The 22133-nt window shown below is 35.7% G+C and overlaps 2 protein-coding genes across 2 annotated transcripts; both read left to right on the top strand.

Annotated features, from left to right (window-relative positions):
* The first annotated feature begins 3149 nt into the window (after positions 1 to 3149).
* On the top strand, positions 3150 to 5133 carry LOC110880057 (putative UPF0481 protein At3g02645). Its single transcript, XM_022128613.2, has one exon. It carries the CDS (start codon positions 3186 to 3188, stop codon positions 4875 to 4877), a length of 1692 nt encoding a protein of 563 aa, XP_021984305.1. The 5' UTR covers positions 3150 to 3185; the 3' UTR covers positions 4878 to 5133.
* A 13524-nt stretch (positions 5134 to 18657) lies between these two features.
* Positions 18658 to 19347, top strand: LOC110876938 (ethylene-responsive transcription factor ERF084). Its single transcript, XM_022125096.1, has one exon. The coding sequence runs from the start codon at positions 18658 to 18660 to the stop codon at positions 19345 to 19347; it is 690 nt and encodes a 229-aa protein (XP_021980788.1).
* The last annotated feature ends 2786 nt before the right edge of the window (positions 19348 to 22133 follow it).

The raw sequence follows: 22133 nt of genomic DNA, 5'->3' as shown, positions 1-22133 counted from the left end.
TTGGCTGCGATAATTATGACTGATCTTCGCACACATGCTTCGGGGAAGCTGCGAACTATAGAGAATAAATCTTCGCAAGTTATGCCAGGGTGGCCGCGATACAAATATACATAGTCTAGGATATTTGGGAGTATTAACCCAGATCTTCGCATACATGCCGAAAGGGCCCGCGATGGAAACCAATACTATACATGAACAATGAACGAACATAATACGACTCATACAATTACTATTACTGAACTTACTTTTTGTGAACTCGCTCAACTAGTTGTTGACTCTCTGCTGCATGCCTTGCAGGACCTTAGGTACTTTATGGAGCTTGCACAGGGAGGAGCAGGTCGTTGTGGGCAAAGGATCGTGAATGCTATTTGAACACTTATGATATTTCACACATTAATACTTATGTTTGGGTTTACTTTACTTAAATGCTTCCGCTATACTTAACTATGTTGGTTTGATAAACACCTTTCGTATTGATGGATAACTGTTATTATTTATTTACATGTTCAATATGATTGGTGGCTTGATCCTGGTCAGTCACGCCTCCAAGCGGTGGTACTCCGCGTGTGGGATTTTGGGGGTGTGACAAGCTATCTCTCAAGTCCGTTTTGTTTGCGTTTCAGGTTTGATGGTTGATGGGGTCGGGCATCATTCTGAGTTTGGGTGTCACGGCACGGGTCAGACTCGGTTCGGTTCGAGTTCAGTCGACACTGGGTTAACATGGTCGTCTCTATTCCGGTAAGGGTTTTAAGTATTTTTCGGTTAAGTTCCAGTTTCACTTCAAAATCGGATTCTGTTTGGATTTATTTTCAGATTCATTACAACCCAGTTTCAGTTTGGGTTCGGGTCCAGTCAAAGTAGCCAACCGACTCAGTTTCATTTTCGGTTCAGATTCGGTGTCGGGTCAACATCAGTCAAACAGTCAACACAGGTGGGTCGTGGTGGCGTGGTGATGGCGGTGACAGGTGGGTCGTGGTGGCGGTGATGGCGGCGACAGGTGGGTCGTGGTGGCGGCAGGTAGGTTGTGGTGGTGGTAGGATTGTTAGATCTCAATAAACCACTTTGTTGCCCTAATTTTGGTGAGCTGTAAGAAATTGGGGGCTTTTTTGTTCATGGGTTATTGATGATAATGTTGATGATAATCTGGGTTTTGAAGTTTTGAATATCCGGGTTTTGAAGTTTTGAATATCTGGGTTTTGAAGTTTTGAATATTTTTTTCTTTATGTTTTGAAGATCTGGGTTTTGTTTGAAGTTTTGAAGATATAATGTGAAGATTATGAAGCTTATAGTTAAGAGAAAGAAGATTTGAATTTTTTATAATTTTATTTTTCTAGTATTAAGGTAAAGACCAATATACCCTCATGTGCTTCTCACATGACCTGATTTAACTGGGAAAACAAACAAGGTTTAGGGTAAAGGACATAACCTGATTGGTTTTTCAAACATTAAGGATGTTTTCTAAGGTTATTAAAGATAAAGGACATACTTTGATATATTAGACATACATAAAGGACGAACTTTGAAATTTACTCTTACAAAATTTCATTGTCCTTATTTTTTTAACTCGTATTTATATATTTTATACGACAGGAGCGCACGAGAAATTGGTGAACGATTATTTTTCGGATGAACCACTTTACAACGCCGACATTTTCAGGCGCAGGTTCCGAATGAGTCGCCGCTTATTCACACGGATTGCTAATGATTTGGCGGGGCTAGACCCGTTTTTCACGCAACGACATGATGCTCGAAATTATGAAGGGTTTACCACGTTACAAAGTGTACTGCGGCCATTCGCCAACTAGCGTACGGGACAGTAGCCGACGCTTTGGACGAGTACTTACAGATGTCGGCAAGAACTACGCGGGAATGTTTGTATCGGTTTTGCCATAATGTGGTGAAACTGTATAGCAAAAAATATTTGCGGAAACCAAACGCGTATGATGTTCAACAGTTGTACCAAGCTCATGAAGCAAGGCACGGGTTTTCGGGAATGCTTGGTAGCATTGATTGTATGCATTGGGGGTAGCATAATTGCCCGACTGCGTGGCGCGGCCAATATACGCGAGGTGATCACGGCTATCCAACCGTGATACTTGAAGCCGTGGCATCACAAGATTTGTGGATATGACATTCTTTCTTTGGTCTCCCTGGTTCACTCAACGACCTCAACGTGTTATACCAATCAGCGATCTTTACCGATGTCGTTAATGGAACCGGTCCGGACACACGTTTTACAGTTTCTGGGGTTGAGTATAGACGTGGGTATTATCTTGCTGACGGGATATATCCGTCTTGGTCTACAATTGTAAAGACTATTCCATATCCCGAGGACGAAAAAAATGGGCCATCGTTGCACAACCGGCACGTGCGTTCACACCAAAAAGGTTGCGTCTTTGTATGTATGCTTGCATTTTGCTCCATAACATGATTATTGAAGACGAAGGTCGGGCGATTTGTAAGTATGATGAGAATGCATCTTACGGGAACACTGTCCCGGTTGATCCCCCACAACAGGATTTAAACTCGTTCTCGCTAACAAACGACTTCACGCATGCAAACCTTCAACAAGATTTGGTAGAACATATTTGGAACAACGTTAACATGGTGGACGGTGACGGAGACGAAGACGAGTAGTGTATTTGTTTTAAATTTTTAAATCTAGTCTTTTTTTACAAATTTTAGGTAGCGTAACTTTTTTTTTTAGGTTATGTAATTTTTATTTATGTTATGTAATGGATTTTATTATCTTCCTTTATGTCGTATTTTTATTTAAATGTTGAATAGTTTTTATAAAGTTAAACAAATAAAAAATAAACAATAAAACTTAAACAAATAAAAGTTAAACAAATAAAATGAAATAAACAATAAAAAAATATGTGGTGAGGCCCCATCCTCCATCCCCCTCCATCCTTCAAATTGGCTCATCCCCTACTAGCCGCCTACGTGATGCCTACGTAGAGGCTCATCCCCAAACCATACCTTCTAGTCTTATATTTTATTTTGTTTTATAATGGTAAGTGGTAACATAATTTAAACTATTAAATCAAAGGAAAAGTAGTCTACTATTTCCAAAAATTTCCAACACGCGCATCACGTTGTGTTAAAATCTCAAACCAATCACTCTACTAGTGTATATATATGTGGCCACACCATTCTTATCATCAACAACCAACACCATCACCATGAACACCTCCTCGTTCACTAAACCAAACATCACCGAGGATCAATGGATCCTAAACATGCGTAAATCCATCGTCGAACACGACGATGAAGAGATCAACAAAGTCCCCGTTTCTATATTCTCCGTCCCTAACGTACTCCTCGCTACTAATCCCGAATCATACATTCCACAACAAGTCGCGTTAGGCCCGTTCCACCACTGGCGACCCGAAGTATACGACATGCAAAGGTACAAACTCGCGGCTGCAAGAAGAACTCAAAAATACATGAACGTAAGCTTCGAACGTATCGTTGAGGTTATGAAGAAAAAGGACGAGGCTCGGATTCGCGCATGTTACCATAAGTTTATTGACATGTCTGGTGACGCGCTCATCTGGATGATGGCGGTTGACATGGCGTTTTTACTCGAGTTTCTTGTGGTGTATTCCATGAAAGAACAAGGTAGAACAACAGCTAACGAATTAGTAACATCTGCTATGTCTCATCTAGTGGATGTTACTGGGAAGAAACTATCCCACATGGTGATTCTTCGTGACTTGGTGATGCTTGAAAATCAGATACCTCTCTTCTTACTCAAAACGATGCTGGAGCATCAGAACAAAGAGGTCGAGAATCACTCGGCCGGAGAGACGCTGAAGACAATGCTCACAGGGTTGTACCGCGAGCTCTCTCCGTTTCAAGAACAAGAGCTCGCTGATGTTAATATCAACGACTGCGATCATATTCTCGACTTTTTCTACCACATGACCGTGCCAAACCTTAAAGAAAACCATAATCATGACTCTAGAATTGAGATCGAGCGTGAAGGTGGTCACGAAAAGGAGTCTGGTCATCCCAGCAGCAAACTTCAACGGTGTATGAACTCTGTCGGGACAATGTTATCGAAAACAATCGCGGGTATAGTATGGATCATCAGGAAGGTAATATTCGGGAAACCGGTCAGGGTCATGGTGAAAATTCCGTGGAAGATCATATCTAAACTTCCAATAATCAAACTCTTGAAAGGGCCAATAGAGGAGATGCTTGAAAACTTACGCGGTGAAGGAGCGGAGGAAACAAAGGACGAAAACGGGGAGGAGAAGACCCCGACGATAGAAGAAATCACGATCCCGTCGGTTATGGAAATGGCGAATGCGGGGATTCTTTTCTCACCGGTTAATGGTGGAATATCCGACATTAAGTTTGTTGTCGAAACGTCTACGCTTTACCTCCCGGTGGTCAAGTTGGATGTGAACACCGAGGTTTATTTGAGAAACTTGGTGGCGTATGAAGCGTGCGTTGCGGCAGGACCATTAGTGATGGCGCGTTACACTGAGTTGATGAACGGGATTATTGATACCGAAGAAGACGCAAAGTATTTGCGCGAAAGAGGCATAGTTTTGAATCAGTTGAAGAGTGATAAAGAGGTTGCGGACTTATGGAATGGAATGAGTAAATGTGTGAAATTGACTAAAGTGGTACACATGGATAAAGTGATTGAAGATGTGAACAAGAGGTATAATAAAACATGGAGGGTGAAACTCTCCAAGTTCATGAAGACATATGTCTTTGCATCATGGAAGATTTTAACGTTGTTGGCTGCTATGTTTATGTTGTTCTTGACGACGGTACAAGCTTTATGCTCCGTGTATAGCTGCGCTCGGGTGTTCCATCAGCTCCCGGAAATTCCTGGATCTACCGGGGGCGCCGAGTGAGTTTATAGTACTACTAAACAAATTAGTATCATCAGCGGTCCATTGGTAATTGACCGTCGGTGATACTGGTTTATTTATTTATTTATTTATAAATGTACTTTTATGTGTGATGTGTGTATCCAGAAAGTATACAACTTTATGAGGGTTTTACTTTTAGTATGTTTGGTTTATAGTTTAGTGTTGTTATCCATTATAATGGTTCCTTTTCGAACTTCAATAATTTCATGTCGGAAACTCCTTTATGCTCTTCAAGATATGCAACATTTTTTTTTAACAGCAAGCATATTATATGATAAATGAAACAAGTTACAAGTATACTCTTAGTTTAATACAACTTTTTTTTTTTGTGATACAAATAATTTTAATATATCATATCATATGTATTCATATCAGACAGTTATGGCTATTGAAAATGAGCAACACTTAGTACCATCGAAAACGAAAGCTCACGGAACTCTAATTAAAGTCTGAAAGAGTGGCCCATATTTTAGACGTCTGAACGTATGCTTATGGAGTTATAGGAAAATATCAAAGATTTTTTTTATAATGATAATCCATTAACCCTGCCTTTGTTTTTCATAAAAGAATCAGAAAATTTACAATAAAATGTCAGGTAAACGGCCAACAAGTTCCGTCCTAAACAAAACTTTTGTAACTCGACGTTGATTAGCTAATACCAATTTTAAGACGTAAAAGAAAATTAACTATTTTCTGTTGATTAGAAACTATTTTACGGCGTAACCAAATTTTGTTTCATGGAGCGCCAAGTGCCTCGAAGTTTTTGTTTCGCTTTACTGTAACATTACCACAAATTTTATATATTGATGTGTTTTTATTAACGAAGTCACGCACAATGTTGATAAAAAAAAAGCCAATTATTGATTATTTTACTTTATTGGGTGAGACATGAGAGGGTGACACTAAAGTTGACTCAAAGTCCAATCACATTATTGATTATTACGTTTGAACACCTAACACAAATTAGTAACTTTTTATTATATGTCCATTTAATTATGAGAATAAATTATTCAAACTTGGACACGGGGTGAGATGGGAGGTGGGCTGGAAGAGTCCGCTGCAGTCGGCGCAAGAAGTTTTTGGATTGGGGAAACCTTCTGCTCGTGTTGGGGTAGCAGGCGATGAAGGATGAGACGGATCATAAATGGATGTGGAAAACTGGAAGGGCAACGCGGATTTCTCAGTGAGGCTGGTTAGTTTGACTATGGGAGAGAATTAGTAACCTAAGCCTGGAAAATTGGAGTAGAGATGCAGACCTGGAAGTTATCTAGTTTGTTTCTGTTTTGTTTGGGTCACTTTAGGGGCTGTTTGGCTAAGCTTTTCAAAATGACTTATTTGCTTATTTGCTTTTCTGACAAGCAAATAAGTCAATAAGCTGTTTTGAAAAGCTTTAAAATGGAGCTTTTCAAAATGACTTATTTGCTTATTTGCTTTTCAAAAGGCAAATAAGCAAATAAGTCATTTTGAAAAGCTTAGCCAAACAGCCCCTTAGTCTGTGGTGTATGTGTCCTCTTTAGCAGCTTTGCTAAGGGGAGTGGGGGCGGTGAATGTTTTCTCCGTGATGGAGATTTTCCACGCGTGGAACAAAGAAATATACCACCGCCACCAACAAAATTCACGGGTGATAAAATGGTTTCTGTGAAAAACTTCACGCGTTATGGTTTTTGGTGATAATTGGATGTGAGAGGGTGTGAGGGTTTATTGTGAGGTGTTGTGAGTGATGACCATGGCCAATAAAAAAGGTTGTGAGTGATGGGAAAATGGTTGATGACATGGCGGAACTTGATTGGGTTTATATGAGTGATGAGTGATGACCACCCCACCCCTAAATGAGGAGTTTTTGTTGTTGAATAAATTGATTCTTTGGCTGGCAAAAAAATGAGAATAAATGATCTCGACACTTTCATTTAAAAAAGGACAAAGTTTACATATTGAAGTTGATTTCTTTTTATTATTTTCGTTTGAATTGGGTTTATACACTATTTCAAAATTCGATCTCTATTCAACCGATCACAGGGTAATTTGATCAATGATTATATTAATTTTTCACAAACATTTGTTTGAATAACACGGAAAATGATATTCAGGACATTTCAAGTGAAATAATCAAAGTCCAAAACCATAAAAAGGACCACTTTGCCATAATGTCATGACGTAGCAATCGGACCAAAAGGCTATAGACGAAGGGGAAGCATAAACATAATATATATATAGGGGTCACTTAACGTACAATTGGCCTTACCGTATCCGCACGTTATAAACCTCAAAAGACTTCACAAACCCGGACATGTTCATAAACTCGCATGGGACTCACAAATTGGTTGTTCGCATGTTATATCTCAAAATCGCATGACTTCACAAACCCACACATGTTCATAACTCGCATGGGACTTACAAAATGGTTGCTCGCATGTTATATCACAAAATAGCATGGTTTTATAAACTCGGACTCACAAACTCGGACAACCAAACTGTACAAAATCCACATGTTATATCACTCAATCCGTATGTTATACACTAATCGCGTACGCATCGTACATTAAGAGATATTGTACAATACTAAATACTATATACAGAGATAGAAAGTGGTTCTATACATGACACGTAACGCCACGTTTTTTCACCTTGAAAACCGACATCATAACATTTGACAGTTAAATAAACATGTGAAGTATTGGCAACTCCAAATGTATTTAAATTTAAAGTTATATAATGTAACATCAAATAGGATATGAATTTATTCGTTTAAAATGGGCCACGTTGTTCAAATATCAAATTTCTTCTGGATAGCTAAATTAATAAATCATAAACTATTTGCCAATAACTTTGAGTGGGCTATGGCCCAAGTAGGAAACAAAACAAAGACGTGATCCGAAACATATATTTAAGGCGTCATGGTTTACGGATAAAGCCAGGGGCCATGTTTGAGACTTGACCGGACCAGATGACACGAACCTGAAAATGTATTCGCAAATTGATATGTACGTGACCTGTTTAACATAAAAAAATTAATATATAAATAGAGGTCGGAAAAATAAAAGTTAAAAAACAAAAAGTATATAAACTTATATAGCTATCTGTAAATAATAATACAAACGACAAAAACCAGTAATTATCTATATATATTCTAAAGTTTAGTTATATGTTCTATTTTAAAACCAAAATTTATGGTTGTATTAAATGAGGTCATTTACATATATCTCCCTCCTAAGATCATTTATTACATATATACCCAACCCATAAAATCAATTACATATTTTCCCCTTTTAAACCATACATATTACATATTTACCCATTTTATTAAAATCACTCCTATTGAATTACTATTTTACCCTTAATGAACTTATTAAATGATTATTACATTTTTCCCCTTTCTAATACCATTACTTATATATTTTATGATTTAATGTGTAATATAATTGTTTACAAATAAGATATTAACCTAATGATATGAATTCATTTTTTTATAAGCCCTGTCTATTTTTTTATAAGCTTCTGCCTCTGTTATGTGAAAATTGAAAGTTTTGCTTATATATAATACGTCATAGCTCTTAAGCATTATTTTTTTAAAGAAAACAGTCATGCGACCATGGTTTAAAAATTTACTTTTGCTGTAAAACAATTTTTTCAATATTATTTTGAATGCTTAAAACATGACAATTAGATTTCTGAAATAGCATTACACAAAAAAAAAATGGAAATTTAGCTCCTGCTTCAAAACAATTAAAATGTTGATGATCGAACTAAGATTTAGGCTAAAGAAAAATTGATTACGACTTGAAAAAAACAAACGTATATTGTATAACAATATGTTTTTTTATATAAGATATTTTAGATAATCAATATTTTAACGTAAATCGTTAGTGTAGTTAACTAAAATTTAAATGTATAATGGGTCGGTTGTAAAAAATATGTAAACTTAAACTTAACCAGTAACTAGATATGTAAAAAGGTCACTTGTTTTATAAAATGGGTATGAGCTTTTTTTTTCAAAGAAATATTTTAAAGATTTTATCACAACATATAGAGTATTGACTAGATTGATTTTAAAGTTAAGAGATAAGAAATTAAGAAAAAGGGTAAAAGGGTAATTTCATAAAGAAAGGGGGAAATATGTAATTGATTTTAAAGATTGGACAAATATGTAATAAGGGCTTTTAATAAGGGGATATATGTAAAAATTCCTTTTAAATGCACCAGCCTATAAGAATCCTATTAATTTCATTTAATTTACTTAATAATCACAAGTTACATTACTTTAATCATTTGGGTAAAAAACAATTCAAGTTTAATAATCACAAGTTACATTACTTTAATCATTTGTGTCAAAAATAATTCCACAAAAATAATTCCACAAACCCTAGCTCATCTGATAATAACAATAAGAAGAAAGCTCCGGCCGCACACAAATCTCCGGTATTCGACTGCGATTGCTTCGATTATTACACGAACTACTGGTTCCGGTGGGACACGTCTGTTAACCGAGAGCTAATTCATCAAGTAATTGAAGCTATTGAAGAAAACTTTACCAGTAGTGAACAGGTTAACTGTCGCGGCCGTAAACCTAACCAGAAGAAAGAGAAGGCGAGTCATCGTAGGTTCGCCGGAAAAGCTTTAAATCCTCCGCCAGAGGTTTCGGTTTCGCCTCCGTACGACATCTCATTAGTTTCGCCTCCGTACGACATCTCATTAGTTGCATCGTTTTGGTTTTGATTTTTCCCAAGAATTGTTTTGTTTCGATCTAAGTTTTTTGAGTTCGTTTCGGTAAGATCTTTTACGTTTTTTGTTCCGTTTTCAGTTTTTTTTAGTTTTGTGTAAATTTAGTTTCCTTTCCGGTTAGATTCGCTTTATTTGTTTTTGGTTCAGGTTCGGTTTTCATTTCAGCAACATTATTTGTCTCAGCTTATTTGTTTCGGTAAAATTATTCAGTTTGTATAGGTTCATTTCGGTCTGGTTTGTTTTTTGGTTCGTTTAGGTTTGGTTTCAGTTTCCTTGGTTTTCGCTTTTAGTTGGGTTCCATTTTTTATTTAGTCCCCGGTTCGCTTTCTATTGGCTCAAAACTATTTATGCGGATCAAGTTAAAAACATATATTTACATACACACACACACGCGTGGTTAAGGTACGTTGCATAGTCTATACATCTTGCTTTAAACAGAAGTAGGTGCAACCCGTAAACGAATTGGAGGTTCAATGTTATGTTCGTTTATTTTTGTTCATTTATGTTCGATGATTGACTTTCGTTTATGTCTGTCCTCTCTCTTATTTGCGTTCGTTTGTAACCATTCTTTATTTTCATTTGAATGTTCGTTTAAATTTATACATTACTAATATTCATTTGAAATAGTTTTCATATTATCAAACCATTTGTTTACTTTTAAAAATTTGGATGTAATGATACTGGTAGAATATTGACTTCCACCATGCTGGTAAAATTAACACAGTTTTACAACCCACCAACCCGATTACTACTCGCCTGCCTATTTAAATAAATGGGTTAAATAAGTAATGAACCGCATTCAGGTTACATGAATTTAAGCGTGACGGAGTTAGACTTGCATGGAGTTTTCCTACATATTTTGATAGGTCTGTTTGAATTTGCATATAAAAAATAATTATCTGAATATGATTTATTTCAACTTCAACTTTCAGTAAACAATTTCTAAGTTTAGTTATATCTTATATTTAAAATCAAAATTTATGGTTGCTTTAAATGCATTACAATTAACTTTAATGAAATAGTACCAGCCTTTATGACCATGTTTAATCAATGAGCCTCTTCCTTTTCTCCATATATTAATGTTTAAGTTAGGGTTTATAGACTTTTCATAACAATTCACCTTAAAGGATTGATTGGTTATTAGATAACTAATACTTAATATTACAATTAACTTTAATGAAATAGTACGAGCCTTTATGACCATGTTTAATCAATGCGGCTCTTCCTTTTCTCCATATATTAATTGAAATAGCTCTAGCACGGGATTTCTGGACTCTGAGATACACTACCAGTTTAGCAAATAGTAGTCTTGAGGTAAGTTTATTGTACCATTGACGGTTCACCATTATCTTTAGAAATTTACTTCTGATGTATATGTTGCTTCTTTAAATAACTGAGAAATAGAGGCGAAACGAGTTGGTTAACGGGTATTAAAACAACATCACATGACTATAAGCACAATGACAATTGTCACAAATAGAGGACTACATTGTACCTATGCGTCAACTAAAAATAAAATTTAATTAAATGGACTAAACAACTACATTAAGTTTGAGACCAGGGTAAAAATCTAAAACATCATTTTTGTTTATTTTTTACTTTTATAACCAGATGTGTTGCAGGCATCTGAAAATGTTACCCTGGAGTCGGTACACAAGATTGGCAAGCTGGAGTGACATACGTGTCCAGATAACACTTTTTAAGTCCTGCATACCCTATTTATTAAGTATTGGGTTAATTGTAATAAATTTTAGTAAATAAATATATAGATTATATAACTAAACACTTGAAGAACTGTTAGGATTTGTTAATTTTGTTGGTTTATAAACTGCTTTCTGATCTATAAAAGGGAACAAAACCTGCAATTTGACTTTTAGATGTTAAAACTAAATTTATATGTGTATGTGTATGTAGTATAATATGTATATATATATATATATATATATATATATATATATATATATATATAACATCTATTTTACACCATTTAAAACACAATGAAAAAGAAAAAATAAAAAAATTTGAAAACTGTGACGTCTTTTGAAGAGGATTGAGAAACCACACGTCCATAGATTTGAAGTTTTGTGAGACCACATGTGGTGGGGCGCAAACCTCTCTCAAAGCGTCTTAAAAACGTGGGGGAACACTGTACCCTCGGGTGTTTTGGGCCTTTTTTGACTGGTGGTGCTACCACAAAGCGCCGAATGAGGACTTTGATCAAAATAACCATGGCCAAACGGCTAACTTTAAAAAAACCCGGTTTTTGTTTTAAAAATCTATACTATATTCGCACTTTCGTACCGTGTCACGCACTATCTATATCAGTCGTCGTTCCAGGAAAAAACAATAACTATTATGCATGTCGTGCATCGCACGGGTATTCCCCCTAGTATATTAAAAAAAGAAGTTAAAAACCTCTTAATAATTTACTATTGTTTTTGTTACTACTACTGTTAATAATATACAATGAATGTAAATGTAAATATAATAATACTGATTTTTAATTTTATTTATCCCACTATCATAATAATAGTTTAGGATTGTTTATCAATATATTAATTTTATAAAGTTATATATGTTTAATATTATTATTTTTTATAAAATAATGCGCAAATAAAATAATAATAGTAAATAATCATAAAATAGAAATATTAAATTAAATAAAGAGAATGACAAGAATAACCCTTATTTAACATTGAATTTTAATAGTGTTAAATATTTGGATCGATTTGGCAACGATTTAGAAACCTAAGTGGTTCAGCTAAGGAAAAAAAAATGGATGAATCTGACAAAATTGGCCAAAGCTCATGAATGATTTTCGCGGTTTACTTAAACTTATACAAGTCAATTACATAATCTTTTGTTAAAATGAAAAGGTATATGGGTGTGAGAATGATGTAAAAAGGTGTGATAACGGCATACTTTGTTTCTCTTGTTTACTTATGGCCTTTTTTGGTTTGTTTTCACCTGCATAGTGGTGCACAAATCGGGTTTTTTTAAAAACCAGGTTTCGGGTAGGATCGGGTTCGGGTAGGATCGGGTTTTACAAAATCGGGTTTTTTAAAAAACTGGGTTGGGTCCGGGTCCGGGTTTTCTACCAAAAATGTATACCCTATATACCCGGGTTCGGGTAGGGTTCAGGTCGGGTTTTATAAAACCCGGGTATTATAATACCCTATTTCCGGGTTCAGGTCCGGTTCGGGTATTAATCGGGTAGGGTTCGGGTATGCATCGGGTTGGGAAAAAACCCGCACGGGTATTAAAAAAACCCGACCGGAACTATGCTTATAAAATGTATCAAACATAACTCTCACACATAGACATCAAATCTATTGATAAACAGAGGCACAATTTATAAATAGAGGCACAATTTATAGTTTTTCATGTGGTTATTCTTGAACTTTATAAACAGAGGCACAATTTATTAAATACAAAAACTAATAATGATATTAAACAAACAAAGAAAATAGAAGGGCCAACATATATTGGCATATTTGTTTCCACTTGTAATGAAATATACTAAATAATTAAGTAGCGGTGGCAAATATTATTAGAAACCTAATAATTAAACAAGATTACATCAAAGTACATACATAATTTTGTTAAATCATAAGAACTAGAAGTCTTAATGCATACATAATTAAACAAGATTACATCAAAATCGGGTTTTTTTAAAACCGGTTCCGGGTATTTATAAAACCCGGTTCCGGGTTCGGGTTCGGGTATTTATAAAACCGGGTTTCGGGTATAAACCGGGTATAAAAAAACCGGTTCCGGGTTCGGGTTTTAGATCAAATATGCATACCCGGTCCCTACCCTACGGGTCGGGTTCGGGTTCGGGTATAAAAAGCCCGGGTTTTATAATACCTGGTTCCGGGTTTTTTTTCGGTTCCGGGTTCGGGTTTTTTGTGCACCACTACACCTGCAGCCTTTTCCCCTAATTGGGTCTGGGTTTGGGTTTGGGTTTGGGGGTTAACCCTACCAACAAGTGAGCCTGTTCATAGCAACAAGAGATCAAATTTATTACACACAAATATTGCTCTTTGAAATTTTGTAACTAGAACTCAACCATCCCCGCTTACAACTCTTTTATAAAAATAATATGAGAAGGGTAAGAAAATGTATGTTTATATATATTTAGGAATGATGTAGTTATTTAAAATAAATAAATGATTAAACCTTTCTATATAAGCTTAGGAATGATGTATGTCTACTAATCGTCTCAATGTTTCATGTCGTTACCCTAAGTCGATCGTTTTCTGCTCTCAACGTTATTATTCGTGCAATATGATCAAGGCCTCGTCGGCCACAACATTGTTATTCATAAGAAAAATATTATGTCATTATATATGCTTGTTTCTAAAGACATAACCAAGGGCGGACCCAAGCCCAACCCAAGGTGGGCGGGCGCACCCCCGGGGAAAAAAAAATTAGTGCTAAGTTTCGTCAAATATCCCGTCAGCACCCCTTGGAATTTTTCGTCCGCACTCCTTGGAATTTTTCGACCGCACCCTTGAAATTTTTCATCCGCACCCCTTAGGTAAAAAGTGTTATCAATTTATATTTTAAATTTTTTTAGTAAACTCTTATTTAAAAAAAAAAAAAAATACTACCTAAATTATATAACTTTTAATACCTAACTAACTAAACCCAAATACCCATACATTTACCCACTTATAATTCCTAACTAGCTAGCTCACTAAGTCTTAACCCATTAACCAAACCCAACAATATTTCAAACTATAATAAAATAATTAAAGCCCAAAACCTTTAGAAATTCTCTCCCGCTCTCTCTCTTGCGTCCCTGCACTGCCAACGAACAACATCACCCAGCGACAACAGTCCAGCAGACGGTGACCACCGTAATCAGCCACCATACCACCGTCGTTTGACACCAAATCTAACCGGAATCCGAACACGGGTAAGTTTCTTTGTTATTTTGATGATTTTGGTTGATATTATAGAAGAAAAAAGGGTAATAAAGTTGTTAAATAGGTTTGAATTTTGTGTGTTTTGACGTTGTTTATGGTTGTTTAGATGATTTTTAGGGTGATTATGATGTTTATATATTTTTAGGGTGATTACAACTTACGCCATAATTTCTAGGGCTTGAATAGTTGAAAATTAAAATTAAAATTGAAACATTATGTTATGGAGCGATGAACTTATGTTATATAGAGAAAGAATTGCTTAAGAAATTAGTTTTAGATGGTATTTTGGATAGATTTCAAAAAATGAAAACCCGTAGGACGTCGACGTTTTAATTATGTTTGTAACAAGGTTTGACATGTTTTTGATGATTATATAAATTTAGTTTGATGTTCGTTTGTTTTACATGACCTGACCCGACCCGATACGAACCGATTTTTTTACTTATATACATAGGGGCCTAAAATTTTTAAAAATGTTCCGCACCCCCATTGAAAAATTCCTGGGTCCGCCACTGGACATAACAACTTGAGACCTAACATTGTCACTATCTCTCTCAGCAAATTTAAATCGGGCGACACGGTTGTTTAAATCGCTCAAACTTCGCTCAACGCACACTCAGAATATTTAGGGCATGTTTGGCTAAGCTTTTTGAAACAACTTATTGACTTATTAGCTTTTTAGAAAAGTCAGTATGGAGTGACTTATTGACTTATTGGTTTTTTTTCCCTTCACATACACCTTCATTGCCAAACATCATTTTGGAGCTTATGACTTTTTAAAAAGCCAATAAGTCAATAAGTTGTTTCAAAAAACTTAGCCAAACACGCCCTTACTGCTCGGAACATGTTCGTTTGATTTGAAGCTTGATTTTAAATGAGCCGACAAACCGAGCCAACCATGAGCAAAGATCCGCTTGTGAACAGCCCTACCATTGAAGGCTTAGTATCGAAATACAAGAAATCTAAACTTGATATACACAAGAATTATGAGATTGTTAACTGGAATAAAAATAAAAGGATCAAAAGATAGAAAATGAGATGTGACGTCATTTGACAAAGTGAAAATAATCAAATCAAACAATTTTAAGCACTGTTAAACAAGAGGGCCTTAATTTTACAAGACCTTCTCATGCCCTGCCCATACGTTCGTACCATGGCCCTGGCAGTAACTATGACCCCTCCTGAACCTCGTAAATCAAACAACCCCTTCATTTCAATTCCCCATTATTAACCACCGGTTCAAACCACCATGCTCCATCTTCACCTACCCAAGTAATTGCGTCACCTCCATCTTACTGTATAAGCATGTTTATTTATATGCAAAATTTAGAAAACACCCAAAATGGATCTACATATAATCATATATATTTTCGTAAAAAAGTAAATAAGCAAGGTGTTGGTCAGTCAGTCACAAGTTCATGCACCACATGTTCGAGTATTTTAAATAAAATGTATATTCAAAACTAAATTTACCTATATATTTACCTATTTACCTATATATTAAAAAAGGAACTCAATGAACAGTAGTAATGAACAATAGTAAATAAATAAATATTCAAAAGAGAAATTAATTAATAGTAATGGTATCGGATACCGGTACCGGTATCAAATTTATTAAACTGGGTGTATTTTTGGTATCCGTTCGGCACCGATATTCATCGGGTTTTACCCTCAAATACCGGTGCCGTACCAATACCGACCGTATCAAGCCTTACTGTACCAGGTATATTCAGTACCGATACCCACTTTTGGGGATTTTGGTAACGGTATTTTCGGTACCGGTTGGTACCGAGCTCATCAAATCCTGTACCAACGTAGCAATGCAAGTAATTGCACAGTTTAGATTACTTTTCATACACACAGTAAGTAAACTGTATTTCGTTTGAATGAGGTTTTGTATACACAACAACTTATTTTGCTTTATTTTTTGTAGGAACTCAATGAACAGTAGTAATGAACAGTAGCAAATAAATAAATATTCAAAAGAGAAATTAATTAATAGTAATAGTATCGGGTATCGGTACCGGTATCAAATTTATCAAACTGGGTGTATTTTTGGTATCCGTTCGGCACCGATATTCATCGGGTTTTACCCTCAAATACCGGTGTCGTACCAATACCGACCGTATCAAGCCGTACTGTACCAGGTATATTCAGTACCGATACCCACTTTTGGGGATTTTGGTAACGGTATTTTTGGTACCGGTTGGTACCGAGCTCATCAAACCCTGTACCAACGTAGCAATGCAAGTAATTGCACAGTTTAGATTACTTTTCATACACACAGTAAGTAAACTGTATTTCGTTTGAATGAGGTTTTATATACACAACAACTTATTTTGCTTTATTTTTTGTTTTTTTACGTAATGAATTAATTGTAGCATGTAAAATTAACTTGGATATTTAGATTATTGATGAGCAAATCATATCAAATCCTGTAATCAAACCGGTATCGTATCGGTACCAAATTTACTATATCAAATCATTTTTGGTACCAATTTGGTACCCACCTTTTGGCATTTTCAGAATCGTTACTTTCGATTCGACACCGGTCTAGCACCATACCTATATTTATTGATTTTTACCTTCAAATACCATACCGTATTGTACCGAGTTTCGGTGCCGGTGCCTAATTTCGATGATTTTCCGGATCGGTACTTTCGGTGCCGTTACCGATACCGAGCTCATCCATATTTTAGCGTGTTAGCACTGTAATAACTAAACTGAAAACAACCGAATTTCCAACGTGTAGGACGTGTGGGTCCTATTATTATATATTAGGTTATTTAAAATCGCTTCTTTTAGGACGGATTGACTATCCTTTTCACGACAATTTTATTTATGTTTTGATATTCGGTATTCGGTATCTGCTTGCCGTTGCTGACACACGTTTTGCAGTCATTGGGTCCCCGCCGCAACGCGCGGGTGGATTTTAACTAGTTAAGTTTATGCTCAAAAATGATCACAACACTTAAACTTATAACTTTATGTCCGTGTACTATTTGTTAGATAATCTTAATATATTGGAAAAATTACAAGTTTTGTACTTTATCTTTATACCACTTTTCAAGCGGTATCCTTTTTAACGAATGTTGACAGGCGGTGTCCTTTACTAGGTATTTTGTTGTAAGTTTAGTCCTTTACACCCAACTCAGTTAAAAAACCCGGTTAATTGTTGACAGGTGGTGTCCTTTACTAGGTATTTTATTGCAAGTTTAGTACTTTACTAGGTATTTTGTTGCAAGTTTAGTCCTTTAAACCCAACAATTAACAGGGTTTTTTAACTGGGTTGGGTGTAAAGGACTAAACTTGCAACAAAATACCTAGTAAAGGACACCGTCTGTCAACATTCATTAAAAAGAACACCGCCTGAAAAGTGGTATAAAGATAAAGGACAAAACTTGTAATTTTTCCTAATTTATTTTATGCTTGCTACATGATCGATGCAATTTCTTTTTTGTTCTATGTAGCATTATTTTTAATAAAGGATTAATATCAAACACTTTTTTTTAAATATGTGCTAGCGTGGACATAGACACTGATAAAATGTAGGGATGGAAAAATCCCTAGGGCGATTAGAGCACCCAAGGCCGAAACATGTAGAGATGATAAAAATCCGGGTCAGGTATTCGGATATGCAACCGGCTATGAGATTCTAAAAAGGGCATGAAACAAGGTGATGCCCGATCGGATTCTTCGAAACTATATGCCGTTTATCTTAATTTGTATTTTGTAGATTTTTAACCCTTGTTTAGTAAATTGATTAAACTGTATAAAGCTTTATTCCTTCCATTTAATTTAACTTAACTGATTTTATAAAATTAAATTAATATTTATGATACTAAAGAGTAAAAACAATAAAGGTCATAACTGTACCTGGACAAGGAACTGTAGTTGCAAACATATGCTATTTAACCAATTTAACGAGGAATCAATTCCATAATTTTGACAGAACAACAGATACAATTTATATAATTATATATAATTAATTACATGTATTATTATTAATATTATATTCATTAGTCTTGCAGAAGGGGTCTGGTTGAAAGTGGATATAAATAGTAGGTCTCAAATGATTCAACAACACATCCCATGCACACCACTTCAAAACCATGAACACCCTCTACTGTAACAACTCATCACTTCCACCTCAATATGTTCCTTTTCCACAAACTGAGGTTTTTTCGGAATACGACCGTCCTGCTGTTCTTGAAGGCATTGCTGCCGTTGTCGGAGAACGTGTGTTGTTTGGAACCACGGTGGTGGATAAGCAAGCAGATTCTGTTGTTGATGTCAGGAAAGAAACGAAATCTCGGTCGGTGAGTACCGGTGGAAGTGTGGAAAAAAGTTATAGAGGGGTGAGAAAGAGGCCTTGGGGGAGATGGTCAGCGGAGATACGTGACAGGATAGGACGGTGCAGGCACTGGCTAGGGACGTTTGATACAGCAGAGGAGGCCGCGCGTGCTTATGACGCTGCGGCAAGGAGACTAAGAGGGTCAAAAGCCAGGACCAACTTTGAGATACCATCGGTGTTCCCATTGTCTACCAACGCTACACCACCACCGACATTAGTTAAAGCAAAAAAGAGGAAGTCTGGAAGTTGTAGTAATAGTAGTAGTAGTAACACTAGCAACAAGTGTCACGTGGTGACTTCAGTGAGTCAACTTTTTAGTACTACTGGTCCGATGGCGATAGGGAAGAAGATGAACCCTAGCATTTCCACCAATCAAGCAATTGACCATAACGATGTAGAACTCGATTTGAATCTTGGTGGTCCTTTGAAAACACGAGCGCTTTATTAGTTCTAATTATGTAATTACTACTTAAGTAGGTATGTTATGTTGACGTTAATAAATTGTACTATATGTATATTGTGAGTAAGATCTTCTTTCTTTGTTGTGTTTAGTTAATACACTTGTGATTTAAAATTTCTATAAACATTAAATGGTCGTTAGTGTTAGTATAGCGGTATCCAGATATGTAAATGATGTCGTTCCTTACAGCGTGCGTTTGTTAACTTAAAAAAAATTATTGTACCTTAAAAAAACTATTGAAAGTATTGCATGAACAGTTAATATTCTGATAATGGGAAGACGAAATAGGATAACTTTATACGTTAAAAATTGGCTCAGGTTGGCTAAAAACTAGATTAAATGAGTACAATTCCACTGTTTTGAAAATCCAAAGAAAACAAAAATAAACAGTGAGTTTAGAGATTCTTTAGTGATATTCCACAAGTACACTTCTGTTGTTTAAGGACAGGGATTTGTTTGTTAGAAATACTTGGTTGTTAATTTGATTTTAGTTTTTTTAACGACATTTTATTTTTAAATGAATAATATGTATACAAGGGTTAGTATTAAACATAATTTATATAATACATGTTTAGATATCATTTTATTAACCAGATCCATACATTCCAATATTAAGTTCAACTAACGTCCCGCCTAGGACCAGCAAAACCATTATGCCACGCGATGTCTTGTCTAAAAATAAAATAGTATGGTCGTCAAATGTATCATCGAGGGTTTAGAGAAAGAGAGAACGCGCAAGGGAGGAAGCAAAGGAAAGTCAAGAGGATCTAACAATCATTTGTTTGTTAAAATCACTGTCTTTCTTTCGGTTAAAAGGTGTATCTCAAAGCCAAATGGGTGTCAATAGGATCATTAAACATTCCGCAAACGGTATCATCATTTTAAAAAAAGTGAGATCTTTTACGAGGAAAAAAATAGTTGGATCCTCAGATCATTTGTATTGGAACATGGTCGTGAGAAGCTGGCCATCCACGTCAAACCCACGACCAGATCACATTGCGCCGTTGTCCGTGGTGTGGTTGTGGCTACCCTCACGCTCATAAGGGTAGAGATGTTGCACGTATTGAGGTAAATAGTCGTTGAACAATGGTAAATTTCATAAAAAAAAAATTATCCTTATATTAAAAGAACAACGAAATGAACAGTGAAAAATTATCAATATTAAAAAGAGAATAAAAATAGAAATGAATTAATACTATCAGGTATCGGTACTGGTATTAAATTTACCAAACTGAGTGTATTTTCAGTAGTTCGGCACCGGTATTCATCGGGTTGTACCCTCAAATACCGGTGCCGTACCAGTACCGACCGTATCAAGCCGTACTGTACCAGGTATATTCGGTACCGATACCCACTTTTGGGGATTCCGGTAACGGTATTTTCGGTACCGGTTGGTACCGAGCTCATCAAATCCTGTAGTAACATAGCAATGCAAGTAATTGCACAGTTTAGATTACTTTTCATACACATAGTAAGTAAACTGTGTTTCCTTTGAATGGGGTTTTATATACACAACAACTTATTTTGCTTTATTTTTTGTCTTTTTACGTAATGAATGGATTGTAGCATGTAAAATAAACTTGGATATTTAGATTATTGATGAGCAAATCGTATCGAATCCTGTAATCAAACCGGTATCGTATCGGTACCAAATTTACTATACCAAATCATTTTCGGTACCAATTTGGTACCCACCTTTTGGCGTTTTCAGAATCGTTACTTTCGGTTCGACACCGGTCTAGCACCATACCTATATTTATTGATTTTTACCTTCAAATACCATACCGTATTGTACCAAGCATTTTCGGTGCCGGTACCTAATTTCGATGATTTTTCGGATCGATACTTTCAGTGCCGTTACCGGTACCGAGCTCATCCATATTTTAACGTGTTTGCACCGTAATAACTGAACTGAAAACAAACGAATTTCCAATGTGTAGGACATGTGGGTCCTATTATTATTATTATTATTATTATTATTATTATTATTATTATTATTATTATTATTATTATTATTATTATATTAGGTTATTTAAAATCGTCTTTTTTTTGGACGGATTGACTATTCTTTTCACGACATTTTTATTTATATTTTGGTATTCGGTATCTGCTTCCCGTTACTGACACGCGTTTTGCAGTCATTGGGTCCCCGCCGCAACGCGCGGACGGAAATTTAACTAGTTAATATAAAACATTTATAATACATAAAACTATCCACACCTCTCACTCTTCACATTATTCTCATATTTACCTTAAATATTTTGTAATTCTATTCAAAAGGAAAAAGATATCTCCATCCGAGGAAGAAGAGATCTTCATGGGTGCAATGGTAGTCGTAGTTCATAATGCCGAACAATCTTCACGTCCATTAACAAGAGAAGTTCAAATTAACGATGACCGTAAGACCATTTAATATGTATATATTTATGTTAATACTAGAGTAAAGTTTTATTTTACTACCTGTTGTTTCCTTCGGATATCTACTTTGCTTCAATAGTTTCAATTTAATTTTTTTACTCCTTGTGGTTTACTCAATGGGTTCAATCTCTTCCCTAGCTTACACTCACACCCCTAAAATTGATTCTTTATAAGGCCATACATGTCTTTTTGGATAGGGTGTATGGTGTAGGTTTAAATTACTTAATGTTGATACAACAAATAATAGACCAAGGCCTGTAGCGACATCTCTGGGTAAAAGGGTTCAGGGGTTCGATTAGCCTAACGCAGGTCGTGGGGTCCCTCCACGTTTGCAAAACGTAGAGAGAGGTTCACTA

Source organism: Helianthus annuus, chromosome 9 (assembly GCF_002127325.2).
Source record: "Helianthus annuus cultivar XRQ/B chromosome 9, HanXRQr2.0-SUNRISE, whole genome shotgun sequence".
NCBI classification, from domain to species: Eukaryota; Viridiplantae; Streptophyta; class Magnoliopsida; order Asterales; family Asteraceae; genus Helianthus; species Helianthus annuus.
Note: the sequence above shows the minus strand (reverse complement) of the source record. Positions and strands in the feature narration are given on the sequence as shown.